The following is an 18520-nucleotide window of genomic DNA, read 5'->3' as shown; positions in this document are numbered from 1 at the left end:
TAAGGGCAGCATCACGTTGCTGATTTGATGGGGTTTTTTTTTTGCTCTGGCGGAGGAGACCTGAGCTGTGCCTGAACGATCGCTGGATGATAAGCTTGAAGAGAGGAACTGGTACTGCGTGCATTGACCGCACGGCTTTGCTCTCGGCCCTGGAGCGGTGTTGACGTAAGTTGAAATTAAATTTGTGTACAGGCCCAGAGACGAGATGCCTTCCGAGTACAGTTAACCTTATTTAAGTGCGCCACGCACTGCCAAACTCCAACTCCGAGCTCCGAAAGGGGGAGGGACGGACGCGACGCGACGCGACTCGCCTCGACTCGACGGCAGTCTCAGTATAGATCCAATTAACAGTACCCAGAGCGGAGAGACATCGCTCTAACCACGTTTCGCCTGTCCTCTCTCGTCCGTTCTGAAGGAAGTCGGGCTGCAGACCCAGACCCAGCCCCATCCCCAGCCGCAGCCGCAGCCCAAGTCAAAGTCACAGTTTTGTCGCAAGCTCCTGCTTATAGCATAAGTATATGTATCTCTGCCAACTGGTTCTGTTCTGCGTTCGGCTGGCTCGGCGCAGATCGCTTGGAGGCAAGCTAACCAACACCTCTCCAGTTCTCCAGCTCTCCAGTGTTCCAGGTATCGGGCTCTCTGCTTAGAGAACCGGCAAATGCAAACGGCAACCCGGCATACGAGTTTATAGCGGATGCGTAAACGTAAACGCATTTGGCTCAAATGCCGTTAGGGCCTTTGACTAAATTGCATGGCCACATGGGCCCCTTTGGCATCGACTCTGGCTGTGGCTGCCGCTTCGGCTTTGGCTTTGGCTTCGGCATTGGCATCTGCTATTTGTATGTCGTCTAGTGGAGACGCCAGTCCAGGCTTGGCAAAAAGATTTTCCCATTGACATTTTGTCGCAGCTCTTGGTCTGCTCCCTTGCAGCTTCTCCTCCTCCTCCTGCCAGAGAAATGCTAATGCATTACATAGTTTGCGATCGAAAGCCGCCCAGATTGTAGCCCCAATATAGGAGTTGACTCTGCGCGTAAACGAAATGAAAGAATCCCATTTGACGTAATCAACAACAGAATGTGGGCAGACCGCCCGAAAAAAAAAACAAACAGAAAGTAACAGAAAAGAAGAAAAAAAAGTTTTGGGTCATTGATTTCTTTCGCTATCTTTGCATCTTAACGGGTTTTCTTCACTATTTTGTAATGGGCCCAAGATCAAGATCAATGTACCATAGTCGAGTCAAGATGTTTCTGGACGCTGAGGTTGAGCGCACGTTTGAGTATCTTCCCTTTTCTGTAGAGAGCACGCAACTGAGCCCCCATTGATTAAATAACCATGGTCCAAGTAATGGAAATAAGAAGATGGCAAGGAACGTTGGGTCAATACGAATTTGGGATACACTATCCCCAAAGTACCCAAAATACGACTTGGAATGGCTTGCCAAACATTCATTCATACCCAGAACAATAAGAACAGACATTCATGATATTCATTCTCATTGGATATCCATCCATATGAGCGCATCCCATAGAAAGAGCATCGCTTGGAAGAGCAAGATCGCGTCAAGTACCAACTTCTTAATTATTTTTTATGATCTTCTTTCAACCGACTACCGTCTCACATTTTGCTTCTTTCTGTGGGCTTTCTCACAAATCCCATTTTGGTTGCCTTTTTATGGCTGGCTGGCTAGCTGGCTAGCTGCCTGGTCTTTAAATGCTTCAGGATTGTTTGAATTGAATTGAAATAAATTGGGTCAACGTGTTCCAACAGCGATAGATGGAAGATTGCTGTCCATTACAAGTTCATTGAGATGTTTCTTCATCTCGAATTCATATGGCAATACCCAAGGAGCGAGGGGTACAGAGTGAGAGGTAAATTGTGCATGATAATTATGATTTATGTGTAAAGAAAGGCCAGTCAGAGATTTTTGGCTGGGTAGCAAGGTAGCAAGGAGGCTTGTTACGAGTGATAATAACATTTTTATGAATAATGCATTTAAATCAAACAATGGGGAGAGAAATGCGTAAATTTTTTTAAATTGAATGCCTCTCTGTATGGGTGTGAAATTGATTGGAAGTGCTTATGAGGAAAAGACATCATACGGTCAGTGAAGCTGTGCAGTATAGCTGTGCAATGGACCCAATTCGATTAAGGATCCTTGGGGAAAGGAAACCATTCAATTAACTGGCTTAGAACTTCGTTTGGCTGCCCAGCGATCTTTTTTACAGTGCCATAAAGTACATAGACCTTTTAATGACTGCGAATGCTTGCTTCCTACTTAGGGGCTTCAATCACGATCTCGGCATCTTCAAATCATCTTCTAGGGATCTGCATCTGCCCTGCGCATTGTATGCAAAATCGAAGTAGAAAGGGGGAGAATAAAGAACACAAAGTCGTGCGCTAAATATAAAATTTAATATTGCAACTTACACATGTTTCCGAGTTGCTCCAAATGGCTGGGCCCGACTTGGCCTCCCTGGGTCTCCTCCACCTTGATGATTCGTTCTGTTCTGTTCAGTACTGTTCTGTTCTGTTCGAGTTCAGTTCGGTTTCGGTTCGAGCTGGGCACAGCTAAAAGCTCTCACGAGGTTTAGCTGGGGGTTCGGGGTTATTTGCTGATTTTTACGACTATTTCTATCTTGAAGATACAAGTTTATTTATGGCCCGGGCTCTCCCTCCCTCTGTGGTGAGTGCATAAAATGCAGGGAATGACATTGCAACACCCAGTAAGCAGGATCCGATCCGCATCCGAATCTCAAACCAAATCAGAATGGAAATGCTGATGGTGATGGGAGTGGGTATAGCTATGGGAATCGGTACCAATAGCAGGGCACTAAACATGCCGTATGTACGAGTATCGTACGAGTATGTGGCTAAGATGACTTGAGTTTAATGTGGTTTGCCGGCTAAATGCAAACGCATTGAGCGATCCAGGCCGAGAGCCACTGTGGGGGCCACCAACCATCACAGCCTAAATGCTAAAAGGGTTCGGGCTCGGGCTCGGGTTCGGGCTTAGGTCTGGGTCTCGTTCTGGGTCTAGGTCCGGGCCCGCTTCTCTTTTTTTGTACCTCCTTTATATTGTTGATGTGCCTCATTAGGAGTGGCCAGTGGAAACCAGTTACAGCAGGAGCAGCAGGCGGAGGCAACAGTCAGACCCCAGACAATTGACAATTTAAACGAATTTCTTTCAAACACAACACTGACATAGCCCCGGCACAAATGACGAATAGTTGTGGATCCCTCAGCCAAAGTTTACGCATGAAATATGCACCACCAGGAGGCAGCAGCCACAGCAGCAACAGCAGCCGTAGCAGCCTCAGAAGCAGTCAGGAGTTGGCAGTGTCCGAGGACGGGAGACGGTGGGACAGAGGGACGGAGGGACGGACAGGAAGCATGTATGAAGTGTCATTCATCTGGCCATAAACGCATTATTCAATATGCTGGGCAAGAGGAGCGCGATGGGAGCAATGGGATGGGAACTCAGCTAGACAAACGAGTGATCGGTAGACGTAGACGGACACCAACAACAGCTACAGCAACAGCTACAGCAATAGCAACAGCAACGACGACGACGGCTGACTAAATGCCTCATACTGTGCTGGCCCTGGGGTCTGGGGTCTTGTGGGGCTCAGGCAGCCACTGCTGCTCCTTGACTATCTGTCCGGTTCAGTCCGTTTGTCTGCTTAGTTTTCAAGGTTAACAAGTTGCATTTGCAATTTGGGACTAGGACTGGATCCGACTCAAGGCTCAGACTCAGGCCAAGAAGAAGGATTGTATCCACCGACAGACAGATAGACAGAGGAACGACCCATCGACATCGTCTGCCGGCTGGGCGAACTTCCATGCGACCGCATCAATCGTTTGGTGAGAATTAAATGCTTATACCTTTTGTTTGGCCAGTACCATCTTCTCTCCCCAAGTCCCCTGCCCCCCCTCAACAGCTCTTTCTTTAATGAGCGAGCGACCTGCTCAATAGCCTGAACAGAACCAGAACCGAAATCAAAGAGCCCAACAAAAGTACAACAAAAAGCACTCTCATCGAATCAAATGATACCCTTGGAGGGGCCAAGCTAAACGATTCTGGGAGGAGTTAAGGAACTTTTTTAAGGAGAATCGAAAAAGAAGAAAATACGTTTTTTGAATACAAGAAAAAGAGCTTTGTTATAAGGAATTTTGTTTCGTATATCATCTGTAACAGAAACATTTTTATACCCGATACTCAAAATGAGTATTGGGGTATATTAGATTTGTGGTAAAAGTGGATGTGTGTAACTTCCAGAAGGAATCGTTTCCGACCCCATAAAGTATATATATTCTTGATCAGCATCAATAGCCGAGTTGATTGAGCCTGTCTGTCTGTCCGTCCGCCCGTCTGTCCGTCCTTATCAACGCCTAGTGCTCAAAGACTATAAGAGCTGGAGCAACAACATTTTATATCCGGACTTCTGTATATGTCACTTTTACAAGAATATTTCAACATTTTGTCCCGCCCACTTCCGCCTCCACAAAAGGCGAAAATCTTTGGCATCCACAATTTCAAAGATACGAGAAAACAGAAAACGCAGAATCGTAGAGGATGACTATATCTTCTAGAATGCACAAACTGAACCAGATCGTATAATTATTATAGCCAGAATCGGGAAAACAATTTCATTCTCTCTCGCTCTGTCTTTCTCTAACACACAGATTTCATGGTCGGCTTTGCCTAATGCAAAATTTGAGTTCAAGGATCTCAGGAAAAATAAGAGCCAAATTTGATATTCACACTCGTGTGGTATCGGACCTTGACAAGTTAGTTTCAAAATTTCGATACACCCCCTTCCGCCCCCGCAAAGGACGAAAATCTGGGGCATCCACAAATCTCAGAGACTATTAAGGCTAGAGTAACCAAATTTGGTATCCACACTCCTGTTAGATCTCACTATTAAACGTATATTTCAAAATTTCGTTCCTCCTCTTTTTTTTAAATTTTTTTTAAAATTTTTTTTTTAAGCAAAAACAATACAAATCAAAAATAATTAAACAATAATTATCTAAAATAATAATTACTCATTAAAAATCAAAATTAATTATTATTCTATAAAAATCAAAAAGAATAATTATATTATAAATGTTTTGATCCAAAAATAATAATTTTTCAATAAAAATCAAAAATAATAATTATAATAATAATTATTCAATAAAAATCAAAGCTAATAAATATACAATAAAAATCAAAAATAATAATTATTTAATAAAAATCAAAAATAATAATTATAATAATAATTATTCGATAAAAGTTTAAAATAATAAATTTAATTATTATTATTATCAATACAAATTAAAAATAATAATTATTTAATAAAAATCATGAATAATAATTATAATAATAATTATTCAATAAAAATCAAGAATAATAATTATACAATAAAAATCAAGAATAATAATAACAATTACGCACAATCATACAAAATTACCATATCTATCAGATTGCCGAATCTGGATCGGAACGGATTATTATTATAGCCAAAAGTAAGAAATCGACAGCGGCGTCTGCCGGAGGAGAGCCATACTGACTAAGTATCGCGTATAAATGTAGAGTTGCGGTCTCCGCAGCAACTCACAACGTTCCCCCTCGTTTGTTTTACTTTTACTGTGGAAATAGTCGAAGGAGTTTTCAATTATTTTTAACCATCGAACCAATTTCGAGTAACTTCCCTCCAAAAACTTTCTTCAAGAATATTCGCACCATCTTTATGCGCTGAGCCGAAGAACCAAAAACTGAGGATTGCGAGAGCATTGGAGCGGGTACTGTGAAATAATACGACGCTGATCTATTATTCGCCAGATTGTAAAAATGTAAAAATCACGCTTTCGTGTTGTGTATAAATTGAATGCAATTTATAAATGTCCAGCATAGAATTAAATCCCCAGCCGTCGGCACAGTCCACAATCGGCTTGGTGATGGTGATTTTTCAAAATAAACAACCTTGAGACGGGGCCAGCTCCAGCTCCAGAGCCATAGCGAGAGCCGAGAACAATTGCCAGCGCAGACCAGAGCAGACCCCTAGAGCACGGTCAACAATAGACAGCAGCCGCAGCCCAAAAGGATCCGCCAGATGCCGGATCGGATCGGGTCCCTTGGAGCCACAGATGAAAAATTGCGCCAATTGAATTTGGCCAGCGATTGTGGTCGATTGGGTCCTCATTGGGCGCTGGCTGCGGGGGGCGGCCGCACGAGATGCGCGGTATGCGGAGTGCCAGGGAGTGCAAGCGGTGGTAAGTCCGCTGGGCGGTCGCTTAGTTTTCAACGCATTTATCAATACTCAAGTGGCTTACCCCTCGCTCCTAGGGCCAGCCCGGTCCGTCGCGGTTCCGCTTATCCTAGTCAAGGCGTTGACAATGCCAGGGGCGGTGTCAGGTCACTTCTTTTAATATATACGAAAAAAAAAATCCACCAAGCTGCCGCCGTCTCTGACTGAAGATGAAGCCACAAAAGCGATTTGCCATAGCTTGAATCATTCATGGGTGATAGCCACCAGGTATGGCCCTGCTTTAGGAATTCCTATTCCAACAATGATGATTTAAGGCGTGATTTAAGTGGCTTCATTCACACATTAAAATTAAAACTCATAGAGTATTTACATATACGTACGTTACTTTTCAAGTATTATAACTTCCTGCATTTCCAGAGATTTCCATATATTTTAAAAACCCCATAAGTAGTGTTTCTACTCCATACAAAATAATGAAAACGAGTGTAAATAATGAAAACGTTGTGAGCCGCGGCAAGGGTCGCTAGTTACTATGTTCCAATGTTAATTCTTGAACTCCGTTTTCCTCTATCCACTTAATGACTTATTTTATTCGAAGGTTAAAATATTTAATCTGTTTCCAATTATCCGCTCCTGTTTTGTTTTCCGCTACATCTGTCTCTCTCGCTTTCACTTCTTAGACAAACAACTCCCCTCCGACAGGATGTGTGTGAGATGGAGAGAGAGTGTCGGTGTGTCAGAGAAGAAATTACTATAATTTGGCACAATTAAGAAGTGTATGTAAGATGTATATTAAAATATTTATCGACTTAGCATATACAATGTTGTGACCACACTAAATACATACGGTTATTCTAGAAGTATTTTAGTAAATAATTTATCAAACTGTATATACTCGTACATTGGCATCTAACTTCTAGGTAAGTTAATAGAAACTAGCGACTAAGCAACAAAAAAGTGTGAACAGAAATTCGTACTAAATAAATTAAACGACAACAATAAGCAACTCAAAATACACATTTCCCTTAATTTTGCTAGGCAGAATCTCGGCAGGTTCGCCAGACTAGCATAAGTATCCTATTAGATTGAAAATTTCGAACGATATTCGAGCAAAAAATAACATTTAAGTACTTGAATCAAAAACAATATAGGAAGTGTTGATTCGGGCTGCGAAACTTGTTATACCCTTGCAAATAGGTCATTCCTGTAATCTATACATATGATTTCATCATCTATTTATCCAAAACATATGAAACTACAGTTTTTGTTAATATATCCTTGGAAACACAAGCGGTTTTCTCTTAAACATGCTTGTTAAAATGGAACTGAAGTGCATTTGTATAGGATTATGCTGCAAATACCTGTTTTTAACCAAATAACTCTAACACTAGGGCCGTAGTAAAAAAAAAAAAAAAAAAAAAAAGAAACAGACGGATGGACGAACCTAGGAGTATGGCTAGATCGGTTCGCCTATTGATGCTGATCAAATGTCTTTATAGCAATTACTGAAATTCATAGTACCATCCGCAAGGGTATTCAAATGAAACTAAATTGGCAGGACTACTATGGGTTAAAGAATTTCATTCTTCTGCCTAAGAATGCTCTGACACTGCGCGCAGCTCTTCCATCAGCGAGGGCATGACCTCTCTCTCCTGCACTGGACCAGAAGCAGCAGCAGCGAGCAGCATGTTCAGCTGCAGCATATCGGAGCGACAGGCGGCAACGCCTTCGCTTAATTGGCACAAATTTGGCTGGCAACGTTGACTTCGCTCGATCAGATCCAGGATGAAGCTGTTGCGTGGGCGACCCGTCTCCTTGGCGGTTTGTTGAACGAGCTGCGGGAAACACGGGGCAATGAATCGAGTGCTGGATTATGCCAAGAGGAGCTTTACCTTCTTGTAGTCATCGATCAGATTGGCAACTTCATGGGCGGGTTCAAGAGGCGTTGTGCTGGCCGTGGATTTGCCCGAGTCCGATGCCTCAAAGCGTGCACGTTCCGCGACCAAAGTTTTCTCTAGCATCTGTGAATATACAAATGACAGTTATTCACATTTAATCAGGGCAGCAAGACTTCACCTTGATCTTGACCAGATCCTGCTCGTGCATTCCAGTGACCTCCGCCAGCTTCAGTTTGATTTCTGGGAGCTCTTCAGCCTTTCGCTGGTACAGTCTACCGTTTCGCAGTTCTTTGCGTAAAAACTTGGCCAGCTGTGGCCAACTTTTCGCACTGTGCAGTTTTCTGCCTGTCTCCATTTCGAGGACTTGTACTAGCGAGCGCAAGCAGTCCACTGCCTTGTGCTCCTGTCGCGTCCTCTGCTCGCGCTCTTCGAGTAAACCTTTCACCTGATTTTGTAGCCGTTGTGTGTTTATCGAATCAACAGAGTGTATCTGCAAATTCTCTTGGAATGTCTCTTTCAGCAGCTCCAGCTCCAGACGATTCTCCTGGTCCTTGGCCTGGCTCAACTGTTGCAGATTTTGTAGCTCTTCATTTTGTCCAGCAAAGAGGTCATTCAACTTATCCAACTCGACCGTTTTCTGTTGATGCTGTAGTCGCATTTCCTGCTCCATTTGTTGAGTGGTTTGCAAGGCCTCCAGAAGCTGACGCCAATCGGCTTCCATTTCAGATGTACTCTTGATCTTCGCATCCTGTTGCTGGAGAAGCTTCTGGAGCAGTGAAACAGTTTGCCTTTTCTGGGCGTTGACTTCTGCCAGGTGCTTCTCCAGCACCTCAATGCGTTGTATCAGATTTGGGTCGTCGGCTTCAGTTTGCGTGCTTTGGTTTTGACAGTTTACTTGCACTTGATCCTTCTTCTGGTCCATCTTTATGAGCTGCTTTTGCAATATCTCTGCTTGCGTCGATTGAAAATCTAGTTTGTCCTCTGCTTTGACCATGGCTTCCTCCAGCCTGAGACACTCATCGGCGTAGTTTTTCAGCTTTTCACTGAGCGCACTTTCCTTCAAAGAACTTTCCTGCCTTAGCTTTGCCAGCTCGATTTTCTCTAGTTCCAACTGCAGTTTGGCGTCTTCGCACTCCGAACACATTTCTGCATATTGCCTGTGCAGTCGATGCACCTCCTGCTCCATATTTTTCAATGTCCTAAGTGCCTCCAGGAGATTTTCGCTGAGGACTCCCTTTTCCACCTGCAGGGCGCTAAGAGAAATAGTTAGTTTCTCCACTTGATCCAGCTTCAGGCCATCACTTTGCCTTAGGTTCCCTTGCTCCAAGAGCTGAGCTTGCACAGTAAACTGCAATTTCTCCAACTGGCGCTGCTGCTCCTCATTCTGTGCCTCCAGTTGGGACATGACCATCAGCTCCGATTGAAGCTCGTTCAGTGAATTTTTTAGAGTGGCTATTTCACTGGTCTTGCTGTTGATCTCCTCGTGAAACTTCAAGCTATTTGTGTGCATGACGTCTATACTGGTTTCTCTGCTCAACTTTTGCTGATAGTACTGCTTGAGATCCAGAAACTCCTGCTCCTTTAGGGCCAACAATCGCTCTTGCGTCAGCAATGTATCATTTAGCTCGGCAATGACCTGACGCAGCTGCTCCCGCTCGGCTGTAACACCGCGCAGGGCAGTTGCTTTCAGTTCCAAATGATACTCGAGCTTGCTTTTCTCGTCCAGCAGCTGCTTACACTTTCCCGTCATGAGTTTGCTTTCCAGCTCCATTCCGGCCAAGGCCTGCTGCAGCTGCATCAGTTTTTCGTCGTGCTCCAGACCCAACCTTTGTATATCCTCTAAGAGCATCTTCTTTTGCTTGCGGAGCACATCTATCAACTGGCGCTGGTCCACGAGACGCGCTTCTTGCTGCTGTGCTTCAAAGGAGTCCCCACAATTGCCATCTACGTTTTCAAATGTAGACGAAGCGAGGGGCAATGGATGTCCGATCTCATGCTGCTGTTCCAGAGATGCACACTTGGCATGCAGTCGCATTGATTCCTGTTGCAGTTTTTGATTCTCCATCAGATATTTGCGCTCCTGGGCATACAGACGCTCCAGCGTCTCCAGGCGACTGTGTTTCTGTGACTTTAGCTCCTGCTTGTACCACTGCTCAGACTTCGCGAGCCGCTCGATTTCGCTCCGCGACTTTAGCAGCTCCTGCCTAACAAGAAACATTGATTTCTCCGGTTCCTTGTCCCGATCGCCGACCCTGCCTTGCTGCCATTTGCTACTGGGGCTGGTTCTAGTTCCCTCATCGCTGGTGAAACTGAAATGGCCAGAGTCGTCTGCCAACGCAGCAGCAGCAGACCACTCACAGTCCGAACCCATTGCAGTGCTGCGAAAATTACATTTTGGGTGGGTGATATCATGGTCAAATACGGGTTTTGTGGGCGGTCTCTCACCTGATTTGGCTGATGCTGTGGCTGCTGATGGGACACTTCAGTGGATCTTTTTGGACTGTTTTAACAGTAACATATAATGTGACCAGGTGCAACAGCAAACAATTAACAAGAAACTACATTTTAAGCAAAATAAACATGAAACGATGAAAACACCCCGCGAGCAAACAGCTGTTGGCGGGCACACAGAATGTGACCAAGCTCAGAGAAGTAAAAAAAAATACCAACAGCAAAAAAATAATGAGAGCGAGAGAGTTAAAAACAGGATAAATAGAAACCCAACCCAACAAATAAATTATAACTTTAATTTTAATTTATATTTATTTCAGGCTTTTGTTTCATCTAACATATGTAAAATATTTAATTATCTAGTAGAGTACCAGTGCTGCCAAAATGTCAGAGTCAAAACAAATAGACTAAAAAAAAAAAAGCTAAAACCAAAAAATAATTAAGAAACGGGAGCTGGTACGCTGTATACTAATACTTCTTACATACATACATACCTTTCTATTCATTTTTTGTTTAATGTGGAAGGGAGGAAGCTTTCGAACTTGTCATTCGAGATGGAATATATACATATATATAGGAACCACCTCTTTACACCTAATGACCTATTTTATTACAATTTTTAATTATTTTATCTGTAGATACGTTAAAGTCTATACATTTTTCTTATATCTCTCTCTATCTTCTCAATTCATCAAAATCCATCTGATCTGATCCAGATTTGGCAATCTGGTAGATCTCAGTTAATCTCAGTTATTCTGCGCTTGTAGTTTGCTAATATGGCTACAAAATTTGTTTGCTCCAGCACTTATAGTCTCTGAGATCTATTCCCTTATCAAGACAGGCGGACAGGTGGATTCTGATAAACGAAACTGATCAACAGAAAAACTTCCTTCTAATATATAACTAATATATATCTAGACTCATCGAGTGTCAGGTATAACAACAGAAATTAAACAAATTATGATGCATAACACTTGATTTATTTGTAATAACATAATCGAATTGAAAAGAAAAAAAAACTTTTATATGCCAAAAAAAATGTCTTTTTCCGGACTGCTTCCACATACGTACATTGTTTTTTATATATTTGAAGTTGCTAGCGTGCTGGTGTAGGTGTAGCTTTGGTTTGAAGTTCCTCCATTTCGACGATATCCTTGTCCATCATTTCCATTGGTGCCCGTTCCGGTATTACCATTATAATTACCCCGCCAGTTACCAGGACCCATACCATTGCCATTCTGGTTATTACCACCATTATATCCACCACCCATTCCAATTGGTCCACCCATTCTATTTGGCCCACCCATTCCTCCGGATCCCATACCGTTGTTGCCCATCCCATTGTTACCCATACCATTTCCATTTCCCCCTCTCTCACCCATTCCATTCATTCCGTTTCCTCCACCATTATTACCACCATTATATCCACCACCCACTCCTATTTGTCCTCCCATTCTATTTGGCCCACCCATTCCTCCGGGTCCCATACCGTTGTTGCCCATTCCATTGTTCCCCATGCCATTACCATATCCCCCCCGCCCACCCATTCCATTCATTCCGTTTCCTCCACCGTTGTTACTACCACCCATTCCATTTGGTCCTCCCATTCTATTAGGTCCACCCAATCCGTTCATTCCGTTCCCACCGCCGTTATTACCACCACCAATTCCATTTGGGCCTCCCATTCTATTTGGTCCCCCCATTCCGTTCATTCCGTTTCCTCCGCCCATTTGATTACCACCCATTCCGTTACCGTTTTGTCCACGTGCACCCATTCCATTTCCACCATTATTACCGCCCCCATTTACATTGCCTTTTCCCATTCCACTACCACCCATTCCATACCCAACACCCTCTTGGTCGGCTTCACGTTTCCTACGTTCCAGTGCGACACCTAAAAAACAAGAAATAATACAACTTCATAATTTTCCAAATGACATTCCTAAAGACAGCTTAACAAATGTAATTAAATATTTTTACCAACGATATTACTTGGTTTATTATTATTTGTTGCAAGTTGGCCAAGCCGAGTACAATTTCTAACCATATGCATTGTAATCATTATAATTGTTGTTGCCAGTATTTGTATAGTTATTGTAATTATTGTAGTTGTTATTGTTATAATTGTTGTAGTCATAATAGGGTCGAGATGTGGTGTAGGTGTTATAAGGATTATAGGTTGGATAAGCGCCGCCAGGCCCATAATATTGGTTCCCATTGATTCCCACGCCAGGTGACGTCCCCATGCCCATTGGCAGAATGATTAACGGTTCAACGATTATGTTAGTACCACCCGTCCCCACCGCTCCGGCACCATTCTGCGGAATCATTGGCATCATGGGCACTGGTCCTGCAATGTTCATGGGTTGCCCCATATACTGAGACTGTGGAATCGGAGGATAATATACCCGGCCGGGAACTGGAACATTCATGGGAACTGGGCGAGGAGGCATTGGCATTGGTCCGGGTATTGGCATTGGCATTGGTATGGGCCTAGGCAATGGGACTTGCCGAGCTGAACGGTTGTGAAATGTATGCGATGTCTCTGACTCTGATTTGTATTCGTTTTCGGGATCTGTTTTTGATTCCATGTATTCCAGAAAAGCTGGTAAAATGAGGAACAAAAGAAGAAATTGAGACATGTCAGAGAAACATTTTTGGAAGTGAACATAACGCAGTTTTATATTGTCCTAAGTGGAACTGCCCGAAAATGGTAGATTTATATTATAATAGTAAGAATTGTAGCTGGGCACGGACGGATTATAGAAATATGATGACGATCCTCCTACAGCACGCCGTTCGTAGTTCAGATACGATGGATAGGTAAGACCCATTGAGAAATAGAGTTGGTGCTGACGCTGAGGCTGTTGTATAGGCCTAGGTAGTGGTTGAATCGCTGACTGGGGAAGGGCTTGACGCGGTTGCTGGACAGGAATGGGATACGGTGGTGGTAGCCTGGGACGTGGTGCAGGTGGAGGTGGAGGAACTGGCAACCACTGAGGCGTACGCCGAAGTCGGTGCAGAGCTGGCGAGAAGAAGAATAGAAATACGGACCCAGTTTAGCCAGCAAGCGAGAGATAAAACAAATAGTTGTTGGTCGATGTGACGGGCCTGGTGGATCGGGCAAGGGGATACCCATATTGACCGTAGGGACTCTGAGTCCCTCTGGGGTAGCAATTGTAATAGCAAGGTGGGGTGGGTGGCACTAATTGGGGAACATTCGCTGCTCTTGTCTGGGGATAGGGGGGCAATCCAATGCCTGTAGAGAGGGAGCCAGGCACGTTAGAGCGGAGCGGATAGTTACAGTTATACGGATAATAGGGACTAATAGTGCAGGGCGGATACTGTCCCAGGCCCCTGTTTGGTAGCTGGGACTGCTGAGGTCCATCTTGCACAATGACCAGAACGTTGGCCTGTCGTTGTCGTTCAAGAGTGGAGGATGAATCTATGTTTTCGTAATCGTTCAGCAGCTCAAAGTCATTGTCCCTGTCCGGAATGATTTTCGATCGGTTCGGTTGGGTGCGGTTGGTGCTCTTGATCGTGCTGGTGAGTGTGGTGATGCTACTGCGAGTGTTGGCTATGGTCTGTGTGGTATCGATCGTGAAAGCGTTTGTCTTCTGATCTGAAACGTACCAGTGCCTGAATGTGACGGAGGGATGAAAATGGAAATTAATTTTGTACGAACCTGCACTCATTTGCTTCTGCTCCACCTCCTCACACACTGGATATTGTCCGCATTGATTTTCCTCAAGCTCATCTGGAGCATTGCAGGGAACTCTAGAGATTATGCATCTCTCTCCCGGAGCACACGCAATATCCCGACAATCGCGTCCGAATTCTATTTAATTAAGGGGAATATTTGAATGAATATTTAATATTCTACTGACTTTTCTCTCAGAACTTACTCCTGTACGCATGCACATCGGCAGCTATGACCAGGATAGTGACGAGCACGCAACAGCTAACGATTCCCTTCATTTCCAAATGTGTTGTAGACTGACAGCGCACTGATGGGATTTCCCTCTGAGTTGTCTATCCTATGTGCGGTAGACTTTATACCATTTTTAATTCTATGGTTGAAAAGCTTTCATTATTACATCTCTTAAATTAATTTACTAAATGAACACATTTATGTGCCAGCTCACATTGGTCAGAGGGAAATTGCATTAAATTTCATTGATTAATTAAACCAACTTGTGTGATAGTCATGGACTATTTGCCAGCCCATATTCGAAGAGAGGTAAACTTGTATTCATATACTGGCCATTTTGAAATATATTAACACATTAAGTGCCATTAGAGGCCTTGAACTTTGTCTTCGGTAAATAGTTATTAAGCCTTTATTATTCGTATAATTTCATAATTGTATTTATTTTAAATATTTTCAGCACCTCCTTCTCCTCCTCCTGTTACTCCTTGTATTACTACTATCTCCTGTGCAATGGGGATATCGCGAATCTAATTTGCTCCTTTACTCCTTTTAACACGTTGAACATCCGAACTATGAAAGTTTATATAAGATTATAAAATGGATTTTCATTGATCGGAATACATTTCTATGGCTTTGAATTTTATATTTGCTCCTTAAAAGAGATAACGGAGTCAACAATTTACGGATGTTGGAAGATTTTATAGCACGATTTAGCCCAACACGAGGTATCTTCGATCTACCAACCAGATAACATGTAAAAAATCACATGGTGTAATGTCGTGTCGGGATGTGATTCCATCTCTAAAGCCCGTATGCAGTGCGAAAAAGAAAGCCTGACAATAGAAAGCCTTTTGGACGGAGACAGAGATATTGTACAGCGAAAGGGAGGCGTAGATATTTGGGAGCAATACTCGTAGAAATGGTAGTTAGCTTGGGCCCTTGTTGTTTAATTTGTGTATTTATGATCTTCCTCTTAAGTCTTAATTTATTCCCAAATCCCAATGTATGCTGATGATGTCAAGCTATGTTTTTCCGAACCGGAGTCCCTGCTATTTCCTCAATCTGATCTTGACGCTCTCAATAATTTTTGTTTAATTAACCTTCTTCCTCTTAACATTCCTAAACGTAATGCCATGACTTTTCATCCCTGTAAGCCTTACCACTAATCATGCCAGTTCATACACCGAACATGTCGCAAAATAACTTTCTGGATTAGATCCTAGGGTCTTCGCCTACCGCCGCGTCATCATAAGCCAGCCAGCCCAGCTTTTGTTTTTAGGTCCTGCCCCCATTCATACGCCGCCGATTCAAACACTGGGATTCAGCTTCAAAGCGCGTAAGTGAATGAAGTATATAATTGTGGATATATTTTGAAATATATCTTCCTTCACAGACCTTCACTTATGTACCCTACGCTTTGCCGCAAACCGAGTTGTATCCGGTTTCCTCCCGCCAGACGGAGTCCTATCCCAGCAGGACAAAACCGCACCCCTTGCAAGATCCGAACCTAACAAGACATCGTCATCCTTCGACCTGGCCATCGACAACAAGGACTTTGACTATGCCAGCCAAAGGAGGGGCTACTAGATTCTTGATCTTAAGCGCCAGACCAAGAATTTTCGACTTTCAGATTTTCTGAGTTTTTAGTATCCCTGTCCCATTCCGTCCCGTCCCGTCCGACTAGACATTACTTTCACCTTCAACTCTGTCTTTCTATAATTTAACTTATGGCCTTAACTTATATCGCTTATAGTGTAACTGAGCACATTTAAACTTCAAACTCCAATCAAATGGCAGCAGTTGGGAGACTGAACGATTGGAATCGTTTCGCCAACTTCGGTCTTGGATATCGAAAAACCCAAAAATGAGTACCGGGAATAAAAACTGGGATAAGTATGTAGAAATAGTAGGCTGTGGAATCGAACAAAAGCATAGAAAAAATCCGGACAGGGAAAATATTCTCGGAAATATTCATTCAGTCCCCAGGTCTCGGCTGGGGAACATCAAAATTTTGAGGTGATTTTTTTTTAGTAAGCTAAAGTTATATCAAGCAAACAAAATAAAACAAAAAAACTCTCCACACTCTTACCGGTTAGAGAAATGTAAAATCTGCTGAGACTTTTCAACGTTTCTGATCTTTCGCTTCTCTCCAGCAGGATACAGCCGTAAATCCATATCCAAATCCACAAGTTTGTTGTTTTTATACCCGATACTCAAAATGAGTATTGGGGTAGATTAGATTTGTGGTAAAAGTGGATGTGTGTAACGTCCAGAAGGAATCGTTTCCGACCCCATAAAGTATATATATTCTTGATCAGCATCAATAGCCGGGTCGATTGAGCCCTGTCTGTCTGTCCGTCTGTCCGTCCGTCCCCTTCAGCGCCTAGTGCTCAAAGACTATAAGAGCTAGAGCAACGATGTTTTGGATCCAGACATCTGTGATATGTCACTGCTACAAAAATATTTCAAAACTTCGCCCCGCCCACTTCCGCCCCCACAAAGGACGAAAATCTGTGGCATCCATATTTTTAAAGATACGATAAAACCAAAAACGCAGAGTCGTAAAGGATGACTATATGTTCTAGAGTGTAAAATCTCAACCAGATCGTATAATTATTATAGCCAGAATCAAGAAAACAATTTCATTCTTTCTCGCTCTGTCTCTCTCTAACACACAGGTTTCATGGTCGGTTTTGCCAATTGCAAAATATGAGTTCAAGGATCTCAGAACCTATAGAAGCCAGAGCAACCAAATTTGGTATCCACACTCCTGTGATATCGGACCTTGACCGTTTCGTGTCCAAATTTCGCCACACCCCCTTCCGCCCCCGCAAAGGGCGAAAATCTGGGGCATCCACAAATCTCAGAGACTATTAAGGCTAGAGTAACCAAATTTGGTATCCGCACTTCTGTTAGATCTCACTATAAAACGTATATCTCAGAATTTCGCCCCACCCCCTTCCGCCCCCACAAAGAACGAAAATCTGTTGCATCCACAATATTGCACATTCGAGAAAACTAAAAACGCAGAATCATAGATAACGACCATATCTATCAGATTGCTGAATCTGGATCAGATCGGATAATTTTTGTAGCCAAAAGCAAGAAATCAAATTGCAGTGGCTACGCAGCGCCCGACGTCACGCTCAGACTGATTTTCTGTCTCTCTCGCACGCACTCTTTGTCGTGTCGTTTAAGATTACCGGCGTCTGCCGGAGGAGAGCCATACTGACTAAGTATCGGGTATAACTGTAGAGTTGCGGTGTCCGCAGCAACTCACTACGTTCCCCCTCGTTTGTATAACGCAAAATAAAGAAGAAACAGAAAAGGAAAGTTAGCTGCTGCTGGACGCACACACAATTGTTAAACATTCATTTCAACTCCCTCTGGTACTGGAACCGGGTTACTGCATCCTGGCTAATAGCACTCAATAAATACACTAAATAGAAGCAGCCATTATCTGGGTACGAGTTGAGAATCCGAATTGATAATCATAATCATTCTTCTCTTTTCTATTAACAGATAAAAAGGCTCTGCTCTTGATGGTACTGACATTCGCCGCTTTGGAGGTGGGCTCGGATGTTCGTGGATCGCATCAATACGATTATTAATGGAAATTAAAGGCTTTAATGGTTAATAGTTAAAATCATTAAAAAGTTCTTTACCTGTTTTTTTTATTGTTTTCTTTGATTTATGTGATTGGGTTTCCTTTCTGACAGGCACAAGTGGAAGCTGAAAGTTCTGTGAAGGTCGTCGCCGCTAAACTTATTGCCTCCACAATTCTCTCTCTCTGCAAAAAGCAATTTCAGTAAAATGAATTTCAAGTGGCAGGCAGACTTCACCTCGCCTTCTTCTTTTTTCGTTTGAAAAATTGTATAAAATAGTACAATGAATTTACGATTATAATAAGTAATCAATTGTATTTAATATTACTTCTCCTTTTAAAATCTCGATTGAAAAGCTCTTATCTATGGTTATATGTACACATA

The 18520-nt window shown here is 43.0% G+C and overlaps 2 protein-coding genes and 1 long non-coding RNA gene across 4 annotated transcripts; 1 reads left to right on the top strand and 2 right to left on the bottom strand.

Moving 5' to 3' along the window:
* Nucleotides 1-7018: 7018 nt before the first annotated feature.
* On the bottom strand, nucleotides 7019-10781 carry LOC108153044 (ninein). The gene is made up of 4 exons (XM_017282805.2): nucleotides 10595-10781; nucleotides 8328-10527; nucleotides 8144-8272; nucleotides 7019-8086 (listed from the first exon to the last, which is right to left on the bottom strand). The coding sequence occupies exons 2-4, from the start codon at nucleotides 10518-10520 to the stop codon at nucleotides 7844-7846; spliced, it is 2565 nt and encodes an 854-aa protein (XP_017138294.1). The 5' UTR covers nucleotides 10521-10527; nucleotides 10595-10781; the 3' UTR covers nucleotides 7019-7843.
* Nucleotides 10782-12601: 1820 nt separating this feature from the next.
* Nucleotides 12602-14657, bottom strand: LOC108153783 (probable serine/threonine-protein kinase DDB_G0280111). 2 transcript variants are annotated; one of them, XM_033388020.1, is made up of 3 exons: nucleotides 14506-14656; nucleotides 14286-14438; nucleotides 12602-13205 (listed from the first exon to the last, which is right to left on the bottom strand). In XM_033388020.1, exons 1-3 carry the CDS (start codon nucleotides 14576-14578, stop codon nucleotides 12640-12642), a joined length of 792 nt encoding a protein of 263 aa, XP_033243911.1. In that variant the 5' UTR covers nucleotides 14579-14656; the 3' UTR covers nucleotides 12602-12639. The 2 variants fall into 2 exon arrangements, with proteins under 2 accessions (XP_033243911.1, XP_017139416.1); XM_017283927.2 differs by lacking the exon at nucleotides 12602-13205 and adding an exon at nucleotides 13579-14222 and having other exon boundaries at nucleotides 14506-14657.
* Nucleotides 14658-16493: 1836 nt separating this feature from the next.
* LOC117186309 lies at nucleotides 16494-16784 on the top strand. The gene is made up of 2 exons (XR_004471407.1): nucleotides 16494-16622; nucleotides 16688-16784. It is a non-coding gene; the product is annotated as an uncharacterized LOC117186309 (long non-coding RNA).
* Nucleotides 16785-18520: the final 1736 nt, after the last annotated feature.

This window comes from Drosophila miranda, chromosome XR (assembly GCF_003369915.1).
Source record: "Drosophila miranda strain MSH22 chromosome XR, D.miranda_PacBio2.1, whole genome shotgun sequence".
In the NCBI taxonomy this organism is placed as follows: Eukaryota; Metazoa; Arthropoda; class Insecta; order Diptera; family Drosophilidae; genus Drosophila; species Drosophila miranda.
Note: the sequence above shows the minus strand (reverse complement) of the source record. Positions and strands in the feature narration are given on the sequence as shown.